Source organism: Vombatus ursinus, unplaced genomic scaffold, assembly GCF_900497805.2.
Source record: "Vombatus ursinus unplaced genomic scaffold, bare-nosed wombat genome assembly UNPS02009173.1, whole genome shotgun sequence".
NCBI classification, from domain to species: domain Eukaryota; kingdom Metazoa; phylum Chordata; class Mammalia; order Diprotodontia; family Vombatidae; genus Vombatus; species Vombatus ursinus.
Window position 1 is genome coordinate 4,312,610 of NW_020948951.1, and position 21,064 is coordinate 4,333,673.

The 21,064-nt window shown below is 43.5% G+C and overlaps 1 protein-coding gene across 3 annotated transcripts in view; it reads right to left on the reverse strand.

Annotated features, from left to right (window-relative positions):
• Positions 1-21,064, reverse strand: part of ACSBG2 (acyl-CoA synthetase bubblegum family member 2) — a 56,383-nt gene that overhangs the window by 34,175 nt on the left and 1,144 nt on the right. For 2 of the 3 annotated variants that reach the window (XM_027851136.1, XM_027851135.1), the window contains exon 2: positions 5,019-5,148. The exons of the other annotated variant lie outside the window; for it this stretch is intronic. In XM_027851136.1, the coding sequence (XP_027706937.1) occupies positions 5,019-5,143 (125 nt within the window). In that variant the 5' untranslated portion in view covers positions 5,144-5,148. The remainder of the gene's footprint in view (positions 1-5,018; positions 5,149-21,064) is intronic. 3 annotated transcript variants of the gene reach the window in all.

Sequence of the window (21,064 nt, forward strand, 5' to 3'; positions counted from 1 at the left end):
CAGAGGGCAGGAAAATGGGTCAAATCCCATCCTCTGCTCCCAAAGCCAACCATGGCTTTGTCTTTAACACAATTACAACACCCTATTAACGTTCCTAGCCCCCTCCATCATCTCCCACAGCTGGCCTTCGGTGGTTCTGGCCACTCCCACTGCGGTTCTGGAGGAGTAGCCAGTGAATTAACCACCACTCTATCACCCTTCCCTGCTCCTTTCACGTGCTGATGGGAAACTGGGAGTAGCACAGAATAAGCAAGCGTGGATAGGCTGACAGCAGACTTTCCTTCCGCCTCAAACCAACCCTTCTTCCAAATTTCTCTGCTTCTGTCAATACCACCGGCCATCCTTATAGTCTCCCAGGTTCTCAGCCTTCTCCTTCTCCTTGATGCCTCACTCAAGGAAAGCGCCCTCTCCAGAGTCACCAACAATCTCTTAACTGCCAGATCTGCTGGCCTTTTCCCAGGCCTCATCCTTCTTGATCTCTGCAGCATCTGCCACTACTGGACCACCCTCTCCTCTCTGTCTTTGGGGCACTCCTCTCTCTTGGTTCTCCTCCTGGTCAGGGTGCTCCTTCCCAGCTCCCTTTCTGGTCATCATTCAGATCAGGCCTAACTGTGGGTGAGGATGCCCCAAGGCTTGGTCTAGGGCCCTCTCTTCTCTTCTCTCTATGCTTTCTCACGTGGTGACTTTGGAAGGAAGGAAGCGAGGAAGAAAAGAAGGAAGGGAGGGAGGAATGAACAAAGCAAATAAGGAAGTGAGGGAGGAAGGGAAGGAAGGAAACAAGTATTTACCATGCACCTACCATATGCCAAGCACTGTGCCAAGTGCTTTACAAATATTACCTCATTCGATCCTCACAACAACCCTGCAAGGTAAGTGCTATGATCCCTCTTTTACAGTTGAGGAAAATGAGGCAAACAGAGGTTAAATGACTTGTCCAGCTAGTAAGTTTATGAGGCCAAATTTGAACTTGGGTCTTCCTGACTCCAGGCCCAGGGCTCTATCCCAGATCTTTCTCTTCAACACCAATCCCACAATACAAATGGCCTGTTGGACATTTTGAACCAGATATCCCACAATCATTTTAAATCAACATGACCAAAGCAGAACTAATTCTCTTCCCCCATAAAGCTATCATTTTTCCAAATTCCCCTATCTCCGTTGAGCACACCACCACCCATCTCGTCATCCAGGTTCTCAGTCTTAGCGGTGTCCTTGACTCCTCACTTCCGCTCACCCCATGTATCCAGTCATTGGCCAAATTCTGTCATATCTTCGTCTACAGGATCTCTCGAACTGGTGCCCCCTCGCCCACAAGGCATCCACTGCCCTGGTTCAGGGAGTCATCACGTCTCTTCCAGACCATCACAACCGTCTCCTAACTGGTCTCTGCCTCCTGTCTCCCCTCTTCAGCTGTCTTCTAGGCAGCTGCTAAAATGATTTTCCAAAAGTACAGGTCTGACAGAGTCCCTCCCCTACTCTGTAAACTGCAATGGCTCCCCAGTGACTCTAGGATCAAATATTATTTCATGTCTACCTCATCCTTTTTAAAAATTTCTAGTTTTATGTAAATTTTATAATATATATAATTAATAGCACATGTACATAGTAATATAGTAGTACAATAATTTATAAATAAATGCACATATAATGGGAGGCGGGGAATGGCATGCAAAAAATGTTTTACTGATCATGGCACTCAATCAAAAAAGATTAGAAACCACTATATAAGAGGATAGATTTTTTTTCTAGCAACTCATGAAACTGTTAAGTGACCTGCCACTCTAGGGTATCTGATATCACAGATCCTTAAAGGCACCTAGGTGGCTAAGTGGATAGAGCTCTGGGCCTGAAGTCAGGAAGACCTGAGTTCAAATGTGGCCTCAGACACTTACTAGCTATGTGACCTTGGACAAGTCACTTAACCTCTGTCTGCCTCAATTTCCCAACTCTGTTAAAAAAAATTGGAGATAATAACAGCACCTACCTACAGGGTTATTGTGAGGACCAAGCAAGAAGCGCCAAAGCTCCCAGATTCCAAGAGTTTTGATGAACTCTGTAACTATGTGGTACAGTGGATAAAGTGCTAGGCCTGGAGTCAGGAAGACCTGAGTTCAAATCTTGCCACAGACATTTACTAGCTGTGTGACCCTGGGCAAGTCACTTCACATCTGTTTGCCTCAGTATCCTCCACTGTAAAATGGGGACAATAATAACTTCCCCGGGTTGTTGTGAGGATCAAATGTGATTCCTGTAAAGTGGTTGCCACAGTGCCTGGCACACAGCAGGTGCTAAATAAATGCTCATTTCCCTTGTCCTCCCCCAAAGAAGTTCTTATGGTATAACCAACATATCAATAATGTGGAAGGAAGACTTTATGCCTCAAGGGACCTCATTTTCTTCACCTGTACAACAAAGGGGCTGGCGGGAGTGATTTCCAGGGTCTCCGTCCTACATGGAGGGGGTAGCACGCACAGGGACATCAGAGTTCCCCAAGCAGCAGAGCAGCCATGTGCAACTGCACAGGGGACACTGGGCTGGAATCTCGGTTGTGCTAAATATTTAGTACCTGTGTAACCTTGAGAAAAATCACTTCATCTCTCTGGGTGTCCTTTTCCCCTTCTGTCAAAGGGCAGGGGAGGAGGAGAGGAGGATCTCTAAGCTCCCTTCCAGCTTCTGAATCTAAGGACAACGCCTGCTGTCCCGCTCCTTCCTCTTGGCACCTGTCACTCCCTGGGACACGCCATTGGGTCCATCACTGGCCAAGGGGCTGCGCGGTCAAAACCCTGTTTCTCTACATCTACTAACTTTGCTCTCCCCACAGGGACGCTAGGGAGGGTGGCACCCTCCTCTCTTTCTGGCTCTGGTCACTGATGTTTGACAGATGACATGCTGGTGATGGTAGGCAGGCTGGTGGCATCCGCTGGCATTCAAATGGGAAAACTCAGCTTCTCGGAACTTTCCTGGCTGGCACTTATGACATCACTGTGCCCTCTCAGCAGCCCTCCTCCCCCACCTCAGGGTGGGTGCCATCCAGGTCAAGTGGACAAGGTTGGCTCAAGATCAGCTTTCAGATGCCCCTGCTGGACACCAGACACATGGGGCCTTCGGTAAGAAGGTCCTCGTCTGCTTTCTAAATCTATGGAACCCAACAGAGAAGCAGTGTGGTGGAGTGGGATAGAGGTACTGCAGATAATCAGCTGACTGATGGCTCAGAGATCAGAGCCTGGCCTGGAATCCAGAAGACCAGACGTCTCAGTTTCCTCACCTGTAAATGAGGATCATAACATCCCCTACCTCCCAGGATTATTGTGAGATAATACTTGTAAAAGTGCCTGGCACACAGTGGGAACTCTGTAAGTGTTAGCCATCATCATCAATATTAAAGTTCCACCTCACTCGGCGGCCCCTCCGCCAGAGGTCATCTGGATAAAGCTGCAGAAAAGGCAATGATTTGCACTGGCAGAAGGAATTCCCTCATCCCTAGAAGGATGAAATCTCTTCAGTGCAATCTCTGTCTCTACAACTGATGACCCTGGGCTCTCAAAGATGGCGCCAGCCGAGCCCCAAGTTCTGGTAGGTCTTGTGTATCTAATCAGAAAGGCTTCAGGTAAGAAGGAACTAATTCTACACTAAGTGTATGTCAGCTGAAGCCTGGGTGCTGAGAGGCTTCTCACCAAAAGCCTGGGCGCAACTTGTTTTGGGTTGGGGTTTTTTGGGGGGTGCAGGGGCAGAAGGAAGAGCCACTAATCACATTTATCTACCAAGGTGTGGAGGAGCTGAGATCTGTTTCAACGAAGAGTCACACCTCCGCTCCTTATGCAGAATCCAGATTATATACCCTCTTGAATAACTCAGCTCCCTTTTTTGGGACTGAGTTTCTTCTTTCGTAAAACGAAAGGCTTGGATTCGATGGTCTCTAAGATTCTTTCCAGCTCTGGGACTACAGACAAGCCCCTTTACTTCTCAGAAATGGCACTAATATTTCCTGTTACCTAACGAGGCTGTTTTGAGAAATACGCCTTATTAAGTAAGCAGAGAGAGAACGCTACAGGGACAGGAGTGATGGGCGCCATCACTTCCTTCCGGCTCTGAAATACCAGGCTCTGCATCCCAAGATCTCTTTCTCTCTGTCATTCCATGCTCTACATTCCAAGGTCTTTTCCACGCTTAGATTGTTTGAGTCCCTGCACCCCGTACATGAAGTCATAGATGTTCCAAAGTATATTTCCAAGACAGCATAGTGGGGTTATTATCCTACTTATTCACAAGCCCTATAATCTTGGGCAAATTCCTCCTCTCTTGGAGCCTCAGTTTCCTCATCTATAAAACAACCTTGTGAGGGAGGTTGTGCCAGCATTATTATCCTCATTTTACAGATGAGGAAACAGAGGCTCATCAGAAAGTGAGGTGGAAAGACCTGGGTTCGAATCCCAGCTCTGATACTTTAACCCCTCCCAAGCCTCAGTTTCTTTGTGTGTAAAAGGAAGGGGTTGACCTAATTACTCTCTGAGGGTTCTCTCAGCTCTCAAATCTATCCACCTACAAGATGTAATGGTGATCCAGGAGGCATGAGCCAGGGAGATGTTTTCAGAGACACCTGCAAGCCTTGTACAAAATAACACCGAGAAATAATACAGAGCAGAACCAAAACAATTCACACAGTGACCACAACACCATGAAGACAAACAACATTAGAAGACCTAAGAACTCTCATTAATGCAATGGCCAGCCATGATTCGGAGGACCAATGATAAGGCATGTTACCCACCTCCTGGTAGAGATGTAATGGACACACAGTACAGAAGGAGACCTAGTTTTCAGACGTGGCCAATACAAGAAAATGTTTAGCTGAACTATGTGTTCAGCTTTTAGTTTTGTTTTTCTCTCTTCTTTTTCCCCAAAATGGTGGAGAGGAGAAATGAGAGGATGAGAAAATCAGTTCTTGTTCAATGAAAAAAGTATTTTTTTAATAATTTTTTTTTTTTTTAAAGAAGGTGATGTTGGGAAATGGGACAAACCTGGAGGCAGTGCTCATGCGGATATCATCCAGAGAGCAGTTGGGCAGGGCTGTGTAGGACTTCAAGAGCACAGGGCCAGACACAGATTCTGCAACTGCAGCACGCACAGTATGCTCATCAGACATGCCTCCTACAAAAAGAAGTTTTCTAAGATGAGCACGGAGGTCTGTCTCAAGGTCAATGGTCCAGGCATGCAGAAGTTCAGTGGTGAATGTGGTTCATTCGGCTCTTCACAAACTCAACAGGCCCTGAAACACTTGAGAACGTTGACTGAACTCGTAAATGCTTGTCCGGGACTCTGGGTCATCCATGGGGGAAAGTGATGAAACTTTTGAGCAAAGAAGAAAATAATCATGTGCACAGAACACTTTCACAACATCATCTCACTTGAACCTGACAACAATCCCTTGAGATATGTACCATGGACGTTATCCTGACTTTACAGAAAGGGAAACTGAGCTTTGGAGAATGTCACAAGATCTAGCTCCAGAGCCAGAAAGGAGGTCAAAGGCCGTCAAGCAGAACCAATTCATTTTACAGATAGGACGCTGAAGCCCATGGAGGCTGAGTAACTTGCCCAAGGTTACACAGGTAGTAAGCATCAGAGGCAAGATCCGAACCCAGCTCCTCTGACTCCAAAGCCAGCTTTTCCTACCATGGCCACGTGTGAGAAGCCAGGACACATCAGAAGTAGGATTTGAACTCAGGTCTTCCTCCCTCTACTATACAATGTTGCCTCTCTGTTTCAAACAAAATATAAAAATTAAGCCTATTTTCATGCCAAAATAAAACTTGAAAAGATGGATTTTTTTCATCAATAATACTTCAGATGGGGGCAGATACCGCACAGTGGATAGAGCACCAGACCTGGAGTCAGGAAGACCTGAGTTCAAACCCAGCCTCTGGCACTACCTAGCTGTGTGACCCTAGACAAGTCACTTAACCCTTTTTGCCTCAGTTTCCTCATTTGTAAAATGAGCTGAAGAAGAAAATGGCAAACCACTCCAGCATCTCTACCAAGAAAATCCCAAATGGGGTCACAAACTCAGACATGACTGAAAAATGACTCAACAACAATACTTTAGCTAGAAAAATCTCTCTGGCATCAAAGGCACAATGTGTGGAACAGCAGAGTTCTACGGGACACAGCTGAAGAAACATTGGCCTAGATTCTCTCCTCTAATTAGGTAAGGGGTCTATGCGTTGAACAGAATGTCTCTCCTTTGCACTAATGTCCAAGAAAATGGGATATGGTTGTTCTTTTCAATGCTTTCCACCCCCAGGACTCCACGGCATCAGGTCAGTCCTCAACACAGGCTGGCCTGCCTGCCTCCCTCTCCCCACTATGCCGAGAAACATCCACTGGACTTTAAGCTCCCCGTGGGTAAGGAATCATATCTTTCAAAGATTCAAGTCAAGAAATATTCATTAAGTGCCTTACTGTTGTTGTTCTGTGGTTTCGGTTGTATCCGACTCTCCATGACCCCATTTGGGGTTTTCTTGGCAAAGAAAATAGAGTGGTTTGCCATTTCCTTCACCAGTTCATTTGACAGATGAGGAAGCTGAGGCAAACAGGGTTAGGTGACTTGCCCAGGGTCACACAGCTAGTAAGCGTCTGAGGCTAGATTTGAACTCTGGAAACTGAGTTATTCTGACTCCAAACCTGGTCTCTCAGGGGGTTCACAGCTGTTCTTCAGTCAATCATTAGCAGACAATTCCAGTGACTGGCAGACCAGCACAAGGACCTCACCCATTCTCTCCACGAGGCCCATGTCATTCAGTAAGGGGCCAAATTCACGAATTTGCTCCATGGGAGGTACCCACCTTTTGACAGAGGTCTGTATCGCATGATCTTATCAAGTGAATTGGAAGGGACCAGAATGACCAGATATTCTCCTGATCAACTCCCCTCCGACCCCCAAACACACACACACACACACACACACACACACACACACACACATAAATACACACACACGTAATAATATCTTACAATTCTATGGCACTTTAAAAATTTTAAAGGAAGGAGACAGAGCATGAAGCATGAGGTTGAAGGCTGGATGCTGCCAGCAGCCCCCCATGATCACTGCAGCTATGCATTGCTCACCACCACCCTCCGAAGCAAGCCTCTGGTGCCATGGCTGTCAGCCTTCTGTCCCTTTCTGACTAAGAACCATCCCTCCCACCATACCTTAGGCCAGGTCCTCAAGTGCAGCCCTTTGACTGAATCCAAACTTCACAGAACGAATCCCCTTAATAAAAAGATTTGTTCTGTAAAACTTGGACTTGGCAAAAAGGCCACACCCAAGGACCTAGAAGGCCACATGTGGCCTCTAGGCCACAGGTTCCTCAACCCTGCAGTAGGTGTTCATCTGGACAGAAAGCCCCTAAAACCCTCCCATCTTCTAATCCTTCACCTCAGCAACCTACTGATGGGCAAAAAGATATTTAACCACTCTATTTTCTTTGCCAAGAAAACCCCAAATGGGGTCATGGAGAGTCGGATACAACCGAAACCACAGAACAACAACAGTAAGGCACTTAAATATCCCTGTTTTGCTGTTCATATATGCAAAATTAGCGAGAAGTTATCTTTGGAATAGGTTTTCTTCCAAAATCTGAAGATGTTTTTAACCCTAATGGCTTGGAGACTGAAGAGCCTCAGGGAAGAAACCTGGAAAGCAAAAAGTGGAAGAGGATTCTGGGAAGATGGTGGAGTAGGTCAGAGAACTCTTCAAACTTCCTCCACAAAAAAAAAGAATATCGCCTCAGAGTAGCAAAAATAAACACCTGGTAAAGTAGTTGTCCTCCTAAGACAATTTGAGAACCTGACTTCCGGGGAGGAGGTTTGGCCTGAGTAAAGTGCAAATACCTCCAAGAAGACCAGGCAGAAACAAGTCCTGGGGGCTGCTGGAGTTGGGAGGCAGCCTCTGCATTAAAAACTTTCTCTGGCAGGGTCTGATAGCTGAGTATGAGAAGACTCAAGGGCCTTGCATTGTAGAGAGAGGCCAAGCACGGCTGTGCTGCCCAGACAGTTCCAAGGCTATGGCTGTGGGGAGGTGCAGTAGCAAGGGGCAGGGACCCTGCTGGCTGGGGGCACTTGCAGGAGAACAGAGTCCTTGGTTTCAGTGCCGGGGCAAAGAGGACAGCTGTAGTTTGCAGCCATCCAAGAACCTGTAGGGAACAAGATCATTGGAGAGACAGCATGGCTAGGGGCCCTAGCTATGGCTTAGGAGTGGAAAGGAGGGCCCAACGTTGGCCTCTGAGACAGACCTCAGAAAATAACAGTACGAAAGACCTGAGGCTTGGGGCATCAGTCCCCATACCTCAGGACTACAACTTGATTGCACTAATAGCTGCTAAAAAAAAAATATAAAACAAACAAATAGATAAATAAAATGAGTAAGCAAAGGAGAAAGAACCCAACCATACATAGTTACTATGGGGATAGAGAAGATCAGGGTTCATATTCAGAGGAAGATAATTGAGCTAAAAAAGCCAGTCCTTTCTCAATGAGAAACATCAAATGGTCCCAAGCACAAAAAGAGTTCTTGGAAGAACTTAAAAAGGACTTTAAAAATCAAGTAACAGAGACTGAAGAAAAATTGGAAAAAAAAATAAAAGCAATCCAAGAAAATTATGACAAGAAAGTCAACCAATCAGAAATAGAGAATCAAAAACTTAAGGAAGAAAATAATTCCTTGAAAACTAGAATTGGGCAAGGGGAAGTTAATGATGTTCTAAGACAACAAGAAATCATAAAACAAAACCAAAAGAATGAAAACATGGAACAGAAAGTGAAACATCTCATTAGAAAAGCAACTGATCTGGAGAACAGATTGAGGAGAAATAATATAATAGACTACCTGAAATTATGATTAAAAAAAGAATCTTGACTCCATATTATAAGAAGTTGTCAAGGAAAATTGCCCAGAAGTTCTAGAACAAGAAGGCAAAGTAGATATGGAAAAAAATCCACCAATCACCACCTGAAAGAGATCCCAAGGAGAAAACTTAAAGGAATATCATAAGCCAAGTTTCAAAGCTCCTAGGTTAAATGGAAAATATTGGAAGCAATAAGAAAAAAGCAATTTAAATATCATGGAACTACAATAAGGATTACACAAGACCTAACAGCTACTACATTGAAGGGCAGGAGGTCTTGGAATACTGTATTCCATAGAGCAAAAGAGCTGGGGTTACGACACAGGGTAACTTACCCAGCAAAGTTAAGTATAATCCTGAATGGGGGAAAAAATGAATACTTAATAAACTCAAAGACTTTCAGGTTTTTGTGAAAAAACTCCAGAACTTAAGAGAAAATTCGACATATAACATCCAGGAGAAATATAAAGTAAGTGTTAAAGACCAATTATAAGGGACTCAGTAAGATCAAATGTTTACTTTGTATATGTGAAAATATTAGCAGTAGTCTTATGATTGTCATCATTATTTGAGTAGTTTGAAAGAAAGGAGTGGGCTGAGCTGAGTACGATGGGGTGATTCTAAAAAACAATAAAACTGAAGGGAGATAAAAAGGAGTAATTATCTCATATAAATGAGGCATAAAAGGAAAAAATGATACAGAAGAAGCTAGTAGAGGGAGGATAGGCAGTGCTAAAACCTTACTCTCATCAGGAATGGGTTAAAGAGGGTGTATACATATTACACACATATATATACATACACATATACACACACATATGTATGTACGAATGCATGTATGTATAAAGGTCTTTTAAATTCAGAAAGAAATAAGAGGGCAAGAGGATAGGGTTGGGGGAGAGGAGAAGAGATAACCCCTCTTAGAAGGATGAGTAGGTTAAGGAATAGGAGAGCAAGGTAGCAGGTAGAAATAAAGCAGAGGAGTGAGAAGGGATAGAGTAAATAGGGTGAGAAGGATAGTGAGGAAGAATAGGAGGGAGGAAAAGACACAATAAGTAAATTGAGCTTAGAATGTGAATGGGACAAACTTATCCATAAAATGGAAACAGCAGATTAAAAATTTGAATTCAACAACATTTTGCTTCCAGGAAACATTATAAAAATGAGAGACATACACAAATTTAAAATAAAGGGCAGGAGTAGAATTTAATACGTTAAAAAAAAAAGCAGGGATAATAATCATGACCCCAAAGACAAAGTTAAAGTTAAAATAGATTTAATCAAAACTGAAAAAGAGAGACTACACTATGTGTCAGCAATATTATTCAATATTGTTTTAAACCACTTAAAATATTTAGATAGTACAAAATACCTGAGCATACACCTGCCAAAACAGACACAGTAACTATATGAACATAAACATAAAGCACTTTTTATACAAATAAACTCAGAGCTAAATAACTGAAATAATATTTACTGTTCACAGGTAGGTAAAGCCAATATAATTTTTTAAACGACAGTTTTATCTAAATAATCTATTTATTCAATATCATCCCAATGAAATTACTAATAAAAAAAGTATTTTACTGTGTTAGAAAAACAATAACAAAGTTAATTTGGAAGAAGAAAAGTTCAGGAACTTCAAAGAAACCAGGGAAAAAAGATGTAAAGGAAGTAGATTCAGCAGTATTAGACCTTAAACTACATTATGAGGTGAGAGTCTAAAAAGTTGTTGAAGTTGTTGAAGTCTAACAAGAATAATTTTGATTATTTTAAATTAAAATTTTCTCGTATAAATAAAACCTACATAGTCAAGAACCGAAGGAATGCAGAAAATTGGGAGAGAACTTTCATAGACAATCTCTCAAATAGGATGTGATTTGGTTGGAATATTGCTGTGGTGTAAGAAATGATGAGCTGGCTAATTTAGAAAAACATGGAAAGACTTGGACTTATGAAGGAACATGCTATCTACCTTCAAAGAAACAGAGAAGAGGAGGAAATAAGCATAGTATGGTCTTACATATATGTGTATGTTTACAGATATGTGTACATATGGGTATGTTTATAGATATCTATGTGTATGTGTTTGTATATGCATATATGTATATACATACACAGACACACATATGTGTGTGTGTGTGTGTGTGTGTGTGTGTATCCACACTTAATTGCAGCCTTCTTGAGGGTTGGGGAGAGGGGGGAAAATAAAGTAAAAAGTGCACAGCAGAGAACAAAAGAAAACCAACAAAGAAGAAAAGAAAAGCTGGGCAGCTTTGAAAATAATGTGTAGTATTTATTATATAGGTTTTCTTGAAATGGAAATTTATTGTTTTATATTTAATCTTCTCTTATTGTCTGCTGTATAAATGGCAATGTTTTTTTTTTCCTTTTCTCATTTTGTATTTAAGTTTAAAATAAGAAAATTTACCAAAAAAAAATTTTAAAGGCAAAAAAAAAAGAAAAGCAAAATGGGGCTATTCAATGAATTCTCCTTAACACGAAAAGAGGGGACCTAGCTACGAAGAAAGAGAGGAGACCAGGCCATGAAGAGAGGGACCCAGACCGTGGATACAGGGGACCAGGCCGGGAGAAAGAATTTCCTTTGGAGGTTTTCTCAAAAAGCCATTCTCTTCAATCACTGAAAGTCACAAGAGCAAAGTCTACTGTCAATTTTAAAACAAAACATAGATTCTTTTTACGTGGGTATTTTCTTATTTTGTTTTTGTTTCTATTTCACAAAGGCTCGACGTGGAAGACTAACACGAATCTGAACGAATCACTCCAAGTGCAGACCAAAAGTGGTGTTTTACTTTGTGAACAATGTTCCAGCCCTGAACAATAGGATCTGCAATTACTTCTATTTTACATGACAAACGAGGGTATTGTAAAATACTTTGATATTTTACACACGTTGAAAAGACCAGTGCTTTCCAACTCATGCAGGTGAGCAAAGAAAAAACTTGTTTCTTGCCAAACAGCAACATTTGGGACCTCAGCAGAACTCTCCATGAAACAATGCTTGGTTACCCATACAAAGAACATTACTGGAAGAGCTTGGTTTCTTTTAGATGTAATTAGTACATGAATTTGAAAGAAAACCGTGCTCTTCCGAGAAAAGGTTAACTTTAGACATTAAGAAATGTCTAAAAAGAGAAAAAAAAATGGTCCTTTTTTTCAAGGGTAAATGTGTCCTGCAAGCAGGAATTGTTTTTCCCCCATGAAATTAAAAGCAATGTTGTCTCCCCAATTAGACTGCTCCTTGAGGTCAGGGGTTATCTTTTCCCTCGTTTTGTATCCCTAGATCTTAGCACACAGTACCTGGTACATAGTAGGCACTTACTAAATGTTGACTGATTGATATCTATATTTTGGCTTTTGTATGCCAGACCACTGTATGTCTAATTTTAATGTGCCTTCCTATTAGCTGAGTTGATCCGAGGACAGAATTTTCCGAAGGGAGTGCTTATTTATTTAATTTATTGAGCGAGCGTTCTGTGATGCTCACAATCTATTTTTGCAATATCAGAAGGTCATGTGAATTTTTTAAAGCTATGAGCATCTGTTCCAATAAGGCTGGCCTCTGTGGTTCAGTTATTCTGTGTCCAACTCTTCATGTCCCCTTTGGGGGTTTTCTTGGAAAAGATACTGGAGCAGTTTTGCCATTTCCTTCTCTAGCTCATTTTACAGATATAGCAATTGAGGCAAAGAGGGTTAAGTGACTTGTCCAGCGTCTCAAGGCTAACAAGTATCTGAGGCCAGAACTCAAGTCTTCCTGATGCCAGGCCTGGCATTCTCTCTACTGTGCCACCTAGCTGCCCCTTGGCCTCTGTGTATGGACAGCATTTATTTCTTTAGTATTTCAGGTGTCTGCTTTATAAAGTTCTAAAGACATTTTCCTACATGTGTCATTGTATTAATAAATTACAGTTATCACTTGTTTAAAAAAACACACACAAAATGGTTTTTTAAGTGTTTTTACTGCTATCCTTCATGCCTGGCATGACCTTCCTCCTAATTTTTGCCTCCTGGAAACCCCAGTTTCCATCAAGGCTCAGCAAAGGGGCCACCACCTAAAAGAAGCCTTTCTGGGGCAGCTAGGTGGTATAGTGGATAGAGCAGCAGCTCTTGAGTCAGGAGGACCTGAGTTTAAATCCTGGCTCAGACACTTCACACTTAACTAGCTGTGTAAACCTGGCTGTGTGACTCTGGGCAAGTCATTTAACCCCACTGCCTAGATAAAAAGAAAAGACCCTAAAAAAGGCCTTTCTGAATCCCCCCAAGTTGCTAGTACCCTCTCACACTGCAAATAATTCATATATATGTAATGGGGATTCTGGTGCCATATGCAGACCCCATCAATCAGTCAATAAACACTTATTAATGCCTGCTAGGTGCCAGGCACCAAGCTAAGCACAGGGGATACAAAGAAAGATGAAAGACAGTGCCTGCCTTCAAAGAGCTCTCAGTCTAATGGAGGAGACAACATGAAAACATCTTTGTGCTAATAACATACTAAAACATTATACTAAATATTTGAAAACGAGGTATCAAAATTCTGTACTAATAACATACAGACAGGACAGACTGGAGGTAAGGCACTAGAATTAAGGGAGATTAGGAAAAGGCATCTTCTAGAAGATGAGATTTTAGCAAGGACTGAAAGAAAGTCGGGGAACATAGTTAGAGAAGAGGGAGAAAATTCCAGGCATAGAAGACAGCCAAGGAAAATGCCCAGAGCTAAAAGATGGACTGTCTTGTTAGGAGAACAGCCAGGAGGCCAGCGTCGCTGGATTGAAGAGTATGTGGACGGGAACAGTGTAAGAAGACTGGAGAGGTGGGAAGGGGCCAGGTCACAGAGAGCTTTAAAAGCCAGAAGAAAGGATTTATAACGGATCCTGGAGATAGCAAGGAACCATTAGGTTTTATTTAACAGGGAGGTGACACAGTCAGACCAGAGCTTTAGGAAGACCAATGTAACAGCGCTGGAATGGGAAGAGATTTGAGGCAGGGAAACTATTACAACAGTCTAGGAGTGGGATGATAAGGGCCTGCACCAGGGTGGTAGCCATGTCAGAGGAAAGGAGGAGTTGTATGTGAAGTTATGAAAGTAAAACACATGGGTACTGGCAATAGACTGGATATAGGAGTTGAGAGAGAGTGAAGAGTTAAGGTTGACGCATGGGTTGCAAGCTGAGTAACTGGGAGGAAAGCAGCAATACCCTCAATAGTAACAGGGACATTTATAAGGGAAGGCTTGGGAGAAAAAGATGGGCTCAGTTTGGGGGAGAATTGAGCCTAGGATGACTTTTGGGACATCCAGTTCAAGATGTCCAACAGACGATGGACGTCTGAGACTGGAGATCAGGAGAGAGGGTGGAGCTGGATTGAGAATCATCAACATAGAGATGATAACCATGGGAGCTGATGAGATTATCAAATGAAACAGTATAGAGGGAGAAGAGAAGAAGACATAGAACAGAGACCTGGCTAGGGAGATGGGAGAGGAAACACCATCACCAGGCATGACCTGGATAAAGATCCAGCAAAGGTGACTAAGAAGGAATTGTCAAGCAGATAGGGGAAAGTCAGGAAAGAATAGTATCACAAAAAAAATATATTTTTTTTTCTCAAGACAAAGAAGGTAATTAAGACTGCTAAAGGCAACAGAGAAGTCAAGAGGATGACAACTAAGAGAGGGCCATCAGATCTGGGAATTATGAGATCGTCATTCATTCTGGAGACTAGTTGAGGCTGAAAGGTAAAGTTTGTAAACTGTAGATAGTTAAGAAGAGGATGAGAGGGAAAGAAATGGAGGCATCCACTGTAGACAGTCTTCTCTGGCACTTTAGCCACAAAAGGGAGGGGAAATACGGGATGATAGCTAGAGACGATGGCTGGATCGAATATGGGTTTTTTGGAAGAGGTAGGAGACTTGGCAAAGTCTATAGGCAGTAGGGAGGCAGCCAATAGGGAGAGGTTGAGATACATGAGAGTGTAGTAACAAAAGAGGGGGCAACCTGCTGGAGGAGACAGGATTGAAGGGGGTCACTTATGCGCAGAGATAAGTTTGCCTTGACAAAAAAGAGGAGCCACCTTTTCATGTGAGATGGATGAAGGAGGAGATAGTGTCCAAAGGCACCTCAGGGATGGATGCAAGGAGAAGGGGAAGAAAGGGAGCTCTTGGCAAATGTCTATGAATCTGCTAAGATGGTGTTCTGCACACGGAGATGCCTTCTTAACAAGCTGATAGAGTCTGAACATGGAGTCAGATCCTCATTACATGTATTTTGTATTTCCTTTTCTATGCTCACACTGTTTTCCTCCAACAGAATGCAAGCTCCATGAAGGCAGGCATTTTTGTCTTTGCTTCCCCAATGTGTGTACAGCATAGCATCTGGTACAAAGCAAGTTCTTACTAATGCTTGTTCAATAATAATGAATAAGACAGCCTGATATAATGAAAAAGGCATGGCGCTCTGGAGCCAGTGGACCTGGGTCCCAATGTGACTACCACTATGACCGAAAGCAGGTCACTTGCCCCCTCGAGACTTTAGTTTGCTCATCTGTAACAGGAACAGGTTGGATGAGATTCTTTTTTCAAGATCCCTTCTGGCTCTGACTCTCTGACCCTGCGAACCACAGCGCTGTAAGGCAAATTGAACTTTATGCCCCTTGTGAAATACAAGTCTCCTATTCAGAGAACAAGAAGGAGTCACAGTTCAACAGATGGCCAAGGGTGGAAAGGAATCGTGGATTTAACCACAAGCTCTTTGCCAAGCACGTCATGCTGGCGGAAATCTAAACAACCAGCTGGCTGGGTTCTCACTCTCTCCTGGGTTCTGAAAGAGCCATCTCTCAGTCAAATATTTGTTGCATACTTCTCCCTCTAACACCTTCTTGAAACTTTCTTTGAAAGAAAGCCTTTGGTAAATAGCAAAGTGGTCATTCACAGGCCTTGGAAAAGGAGTTAGACTTGTTCTGCTTGACCCTAAGAGGCAAAACGAGAAGCCGAGGAAGGAGAGATGAGCTTGGTCTCCGATAAGGAAAACCCAACTCAACAATTACAGGCTGCTTGGGGAGGTAGTGAGTTCTGGTTAAGTGTAAGTCACTAGGAAGCCTTATCAGTGAGGCAAGAGAAGGGTAATCACTCAGACCAAATCCCCTCCAACGTCCTCTTCCCCAGGTCTGTGATTCTGTGATTATGGAGGGTGGGATAAGGCCAACGGCTCAGCCAAGTTACAAGGCAAGTAGGCCGCTAACGTTCCCAAGGAAATTCGGTAACCCCGGGCCTCCAAAGAGCAAACATTTCAGGGAACGATAACCAGCCACCAAAGAATTTGCATCCACACGTGTTGTATGAGTCACAAGTTCCCTCCTCCAGAGAGCTAAGAGGGTCAAAAAGCATAACAGGCAGGAGGCTTCCTGGCTTGAGCCAAGCAACCTTCTCCCCGGACTGGGGACGTGACTGTGGAAGTCGCAAGGCTGGGCCTGCCTAGCGTATCCATCTTCCCTGTAGCCCATCCAGAAGTCTGAATTCACTCCTCTCGGCTATTTGAGCCCCTGCCTTCTAGACAGTCACGGAGGATCATTTATTATTAATTAAATAATTTCCAAAGGGAAGTTGAAGATCACACAGTATATGTAAAGAGGCTATAGCCTAATGGCAACTTCCAAGGGAGAAAGTGCAGGAAAGACATCAAGCATCTGACAAGAGGCAGCTTGATACAATCCAAAGTGTACTGGCTCTACAGTCAGAAGACCAGGGTTCAAATCCTGTCTCTGAATGCTTACTATTTATGACCTTGCGCAGGTCACCTAGCCTCCATGGGCCCCGGATAGCAGATAAACGCTGGGCCTTCAAAATATTAAAATAACCAGTAAAAATATAAAAATAACCATTTTGGGGTGGCTCCTCTATATCAGGTCTATAGAAAGACTTGAACAGAAATCATACGGGATGAAGTGGCAAGGAAAGACCTGGATGTGGATAAAAGGAATGGGGGTTACCAAGAATGATAGCAGCTAACATTAACACAGACCAAGAGAATTCTAAAAACCTCTCTTGATACACTAGGCTGCTCTAAGAGGAAAGGCTGCTGTATCAGCCATGGTCCCAGGATCTGGATATGGACTCCAGCTCTGCCCTCTGGACCTCCGGTGTGAAGGGAAGGGGACAGATTGAATTATCTCTAAGGTCTCTTACAGCTAGCAACTGTGGGATCCTCACGTGCCTCCACATCCTGTACTCCATCGCAGGGCAGGGATTATCATCCCCATTTTACAGATAATCAACTAAGGCTCACAGCAGGAGGCTCAGTCAGGGTTACAGAACTGGTCCGTTTTGGAGACAAGATTCAAACTCAAGTTTAACTGACTCTCAAGTAACTAAGGCAGGCTAGCTCTAAAGGGGGCTTTTAACCTGGAGGTTCATGAACTCGTTTTTGAAAAATATTTTGAAAACTGTATCTCAAGAGAACGATTTCGTTTGCAAGTCTGTTGGGGTTTTTGATGTTTTTTTAAATGCATTTAAAAACATTTACTCTGAGAAGGAGTCTATAGGCTTCACCAGACTGACAGCCAAGAGTCCAGAATGCACAAGATGGTTAAGAATCTTTGGTCTAAAGCATGAGAAAAGCATGAGCGTTGCAATTATTGTGACAGTCATTATCTACCTCTTTTCCTGGCTTGGGAAGAGGTACAACTCTCAAGGGCATTAGGGACACAGACCCCTCCCCAAAGCAGCCAGCCCTGATCCAGCCAGAAGGAATGCTGCATAACTACCTAACGAGCATTTGCCCAGTACTCTTACCATGTGCACAGCTCCATTTTGGGCAAAGTACAGAGAAAACAACATCCTCTCCTCTACCCCCACTTTACAGTTTTACATGATAACTAACATTTATAGAATGCTTTAAGGTTTGCAAAGTGCTTTATACACCTTGTCTAAGTTGATTTCCACAACATCCCCAGTGAGCTGAGTTCTCTTATCCCCATTTTACAAATCAGGAAAGTGAGGCAGATAGCAGTTAAGTGACTTGTCCAGGATCCCAAGGCTACTAAGTGGAAGCTGTAGGATTTTAACTCAGGTCTTCCTGACTCCAAATCCGGCACAGTATCCATGACATAAGATTCAGGAAATGGCTAAAGGCATGGAGGGATTTCTATTGCTTTATCAAGAAAGAATGACTGAAAACTCCTGGACAAATTTCTGAGGCCCTCACTACAGGAAAAAGGCTAAGTTGGCCCCTGTGGGGGAGGGGAGGGGTCAATATACTTAATGACATTGTCAAATTTCTTTGTTATCTGCCTGTCACTGACTTACTGTAAAACTGCCTTTCCTCCTTGGGCCTCAGTTTCTCAATCTGTAAAATAGGGAGAGGTGTTAATAGTCTAGATATATGGTCCTTACCTATATATCATATATATCATACCTCTCTGGCTCTGTCAATCTATGTTTTATGCCCCAAAAGGGACCTTCAGGTGTCTTTCCTTATCTTTTGAGAAGGCAAAGAGCCTACACAGAGCTGGGGGGGGGGGCCCTCTAGCTACAGAAACCTGCAGACACACAAGCAGCTCCTCTTTCCCCTGCCAGGCTCCCCTTCTCCTCCTTCCCCCAGTTTTTAATTTGAACCTTGATAAGGACATTCAAAAGGAAAGGCCCAAGGCAAGGCGATGAACCTTCTGAAATTGTTCTGTAAACTGGAAAAGGCTTCAGACAGGGAGGCAACGACCCAGATGATGTCAACTGAACTCTCTGCCCTCCTTCCCCTTCCCCTCCAGTAATGACTGGAAATTGGCAAGAGGAGGATTGATTTAGGGTTCATTCAAGAAAAAAGCTATGGCACAATTAGTGCTCACCCGAGGGCCTGAGGGCAAGGCCTGCCAAGCAATGTCCTGGGCCCCTTAGTGGAGATCTCCAAGCAAAGGCTGAATGGATGGCCACTTCCGGAGGATGTCACAACATCTTTCTTCTAGAAATGGGTTGGGCTAAATCAGGGTGAGAAACCTGCGGCCTCAAGGCCACATGTGGCCCTCTAGGTCCTCAAGTTCGGCCCTGAGACTGGCTGCAGGTTCCCCACCCCTGGACTAGATGGTCTTCCAACTCTGAAGTGCTCTGATTCTGGGACCTGATTCGCAGCCGCTGGTGCATTCAGCCACTAGCTTCTTTGCTAGAAGGTACCAGCTTCCCCCATTCCAAGTGGTGGAGGGAGTGCTGAGTCAGAAAGACTTGGGTTCAAATCTGGCCTCAGACACCAGTTGTGTGACCCTGGGCAAGTCACTCAACCCTGTTTGCCTCAGTTTCCTCATCTGTCAAATGAACTGGGGAAGGAAATGGCAAACCACTCCAGGATCTTTGCCAAGAAAACCCCAAATGGGGTCAGGAAGAGTCAGACAGGACTGAAATGACTGGAGAACAAAAAAAAAAAAAACGAATATAATACAGAGAATCACACACATACACTAACTGATCAAACAACTGAAAAAGAACTGAGAAAACAAGATGCACAATGACTATGAATAACTGAACGACCAAAATCAAATGTTGCAAAATTACTAAGCTCGATTCCAAAGGAGAGATATGAAAAGACTCGGTAAGACCGTGAGCTCCTTGAAAGCAGGAACTGTCTTTCGCCTTTTCTTGGTATCCCCAGTGCATACCTGGCACATAGTAGGTACTTAACAACTGGAGTTGACTGTTACTTCCCCCTACTCCTTTGCTGAGGTAGGGGACCCCCTGGTGTGGAACACTGCATAGACTGTCAAATTTTAAAAAATGTTTCATGACTTGTTTTGCTGATTTTTTTCATTTTTTAAAATTCTTTGTTATAAAGGATGGTATTCTGGGATGGGGAAGAGCTACGAGGGGAAATTAGGTAATTAGAAGAAACAAAAGATACCAATAAAATTTATTTTTAGAAAGGTTCTTTCCCAGTGGGAAGTCATTAGATACTAAGCTCTTAGCCTAGGACCTCGAAAAGGTTTGTAGACATTATCTAGAAATGCTGATCTAGGCAAATGACTGGAGCTGATGCATCTCTGATCCTGGGTTCCTCTCTACCCTACTCTTCCCCATCTCCAGAGATATTCCCCAGGAACTGGCCTCACTTTAGGCCCTGACCATCTCAAAAGTCCTTTCTAGCTCTGACATTCCACACTCAGAGGTCTCTCCCAACTTTGACATCCCATGTTCCAAGGTCCCTTTTGCTAGGACATCCTCTGTTCTGCTAGCCCTTCCATCTCTGACAGTCTTTGGTTCTAGAATTCATTCTCCTTGCCCTATCTCACAAATCCTCCAATTGTGGAGATTTTTAAAACCAGGGCAAGGAAGAAGAGTGCCCAGTCCTTTACCAACCTGATATCTGGGATACTTGAGCCTGGGGGAGAAACTTGCCTGAGCCCCTAGGCAGGACAGCCCCCTGCTGCAGGGCCACAAGGGTTCCCCCATCCAGATCAAATATCTGCCTCCTCACCTGTGAAAGTGGGGGATGACAAGCCAGCCACTCCCCACCCACTCACAAGCCTACTGGAGGCCAGTGCTGGTTTACAGAGCCACAATGAAACATGAGCTCTGTTATTATGATTAACTTTAACACCTGAATCAAGGGGGAGGGCTCAGGTAACTTAATCTTTGTGCCTCTCGGGACAGTCAGCCAGGGGCTGGGGCTGCTGTTCCTTAGCTCTTGTTGCCAGGGTGAGCGTTTCTTTTCTTTTCTTTTTTTTTATTTTTAAACCTTGTCCTATCAACGAGACCTTTCATCAGCTCCCTTCTCCAAGGAGTAAAACAGCTTACCTCCAAGAAAGGGCACCTCCCACCAACCCCAAGAGCCTCTAAGAAAAAGGAGTCATTATGATGGCTTTTTAAGGTGTACAAAGTTTTTTCCCCACAAGATCAACAGGCGTTATTTATGCCCATTTTGCAGGTTGAGAGAGGGGAAGTGAGAGACGCAGGCAGCCCCTCAAATGTTATCACCACTGTAGTTGAGGAAACATTCCAAAATGACATACCAATCACCATAGGGTTCTTACATGACCCTGCCCACGGGAACATAGACCAGTGAGTGACCCTGACCTACTAACTTCTGAACAAACCAGTTCAACCAAGGACCCTCCTATATATATATATATATATATATATATATATATATATATATATATAT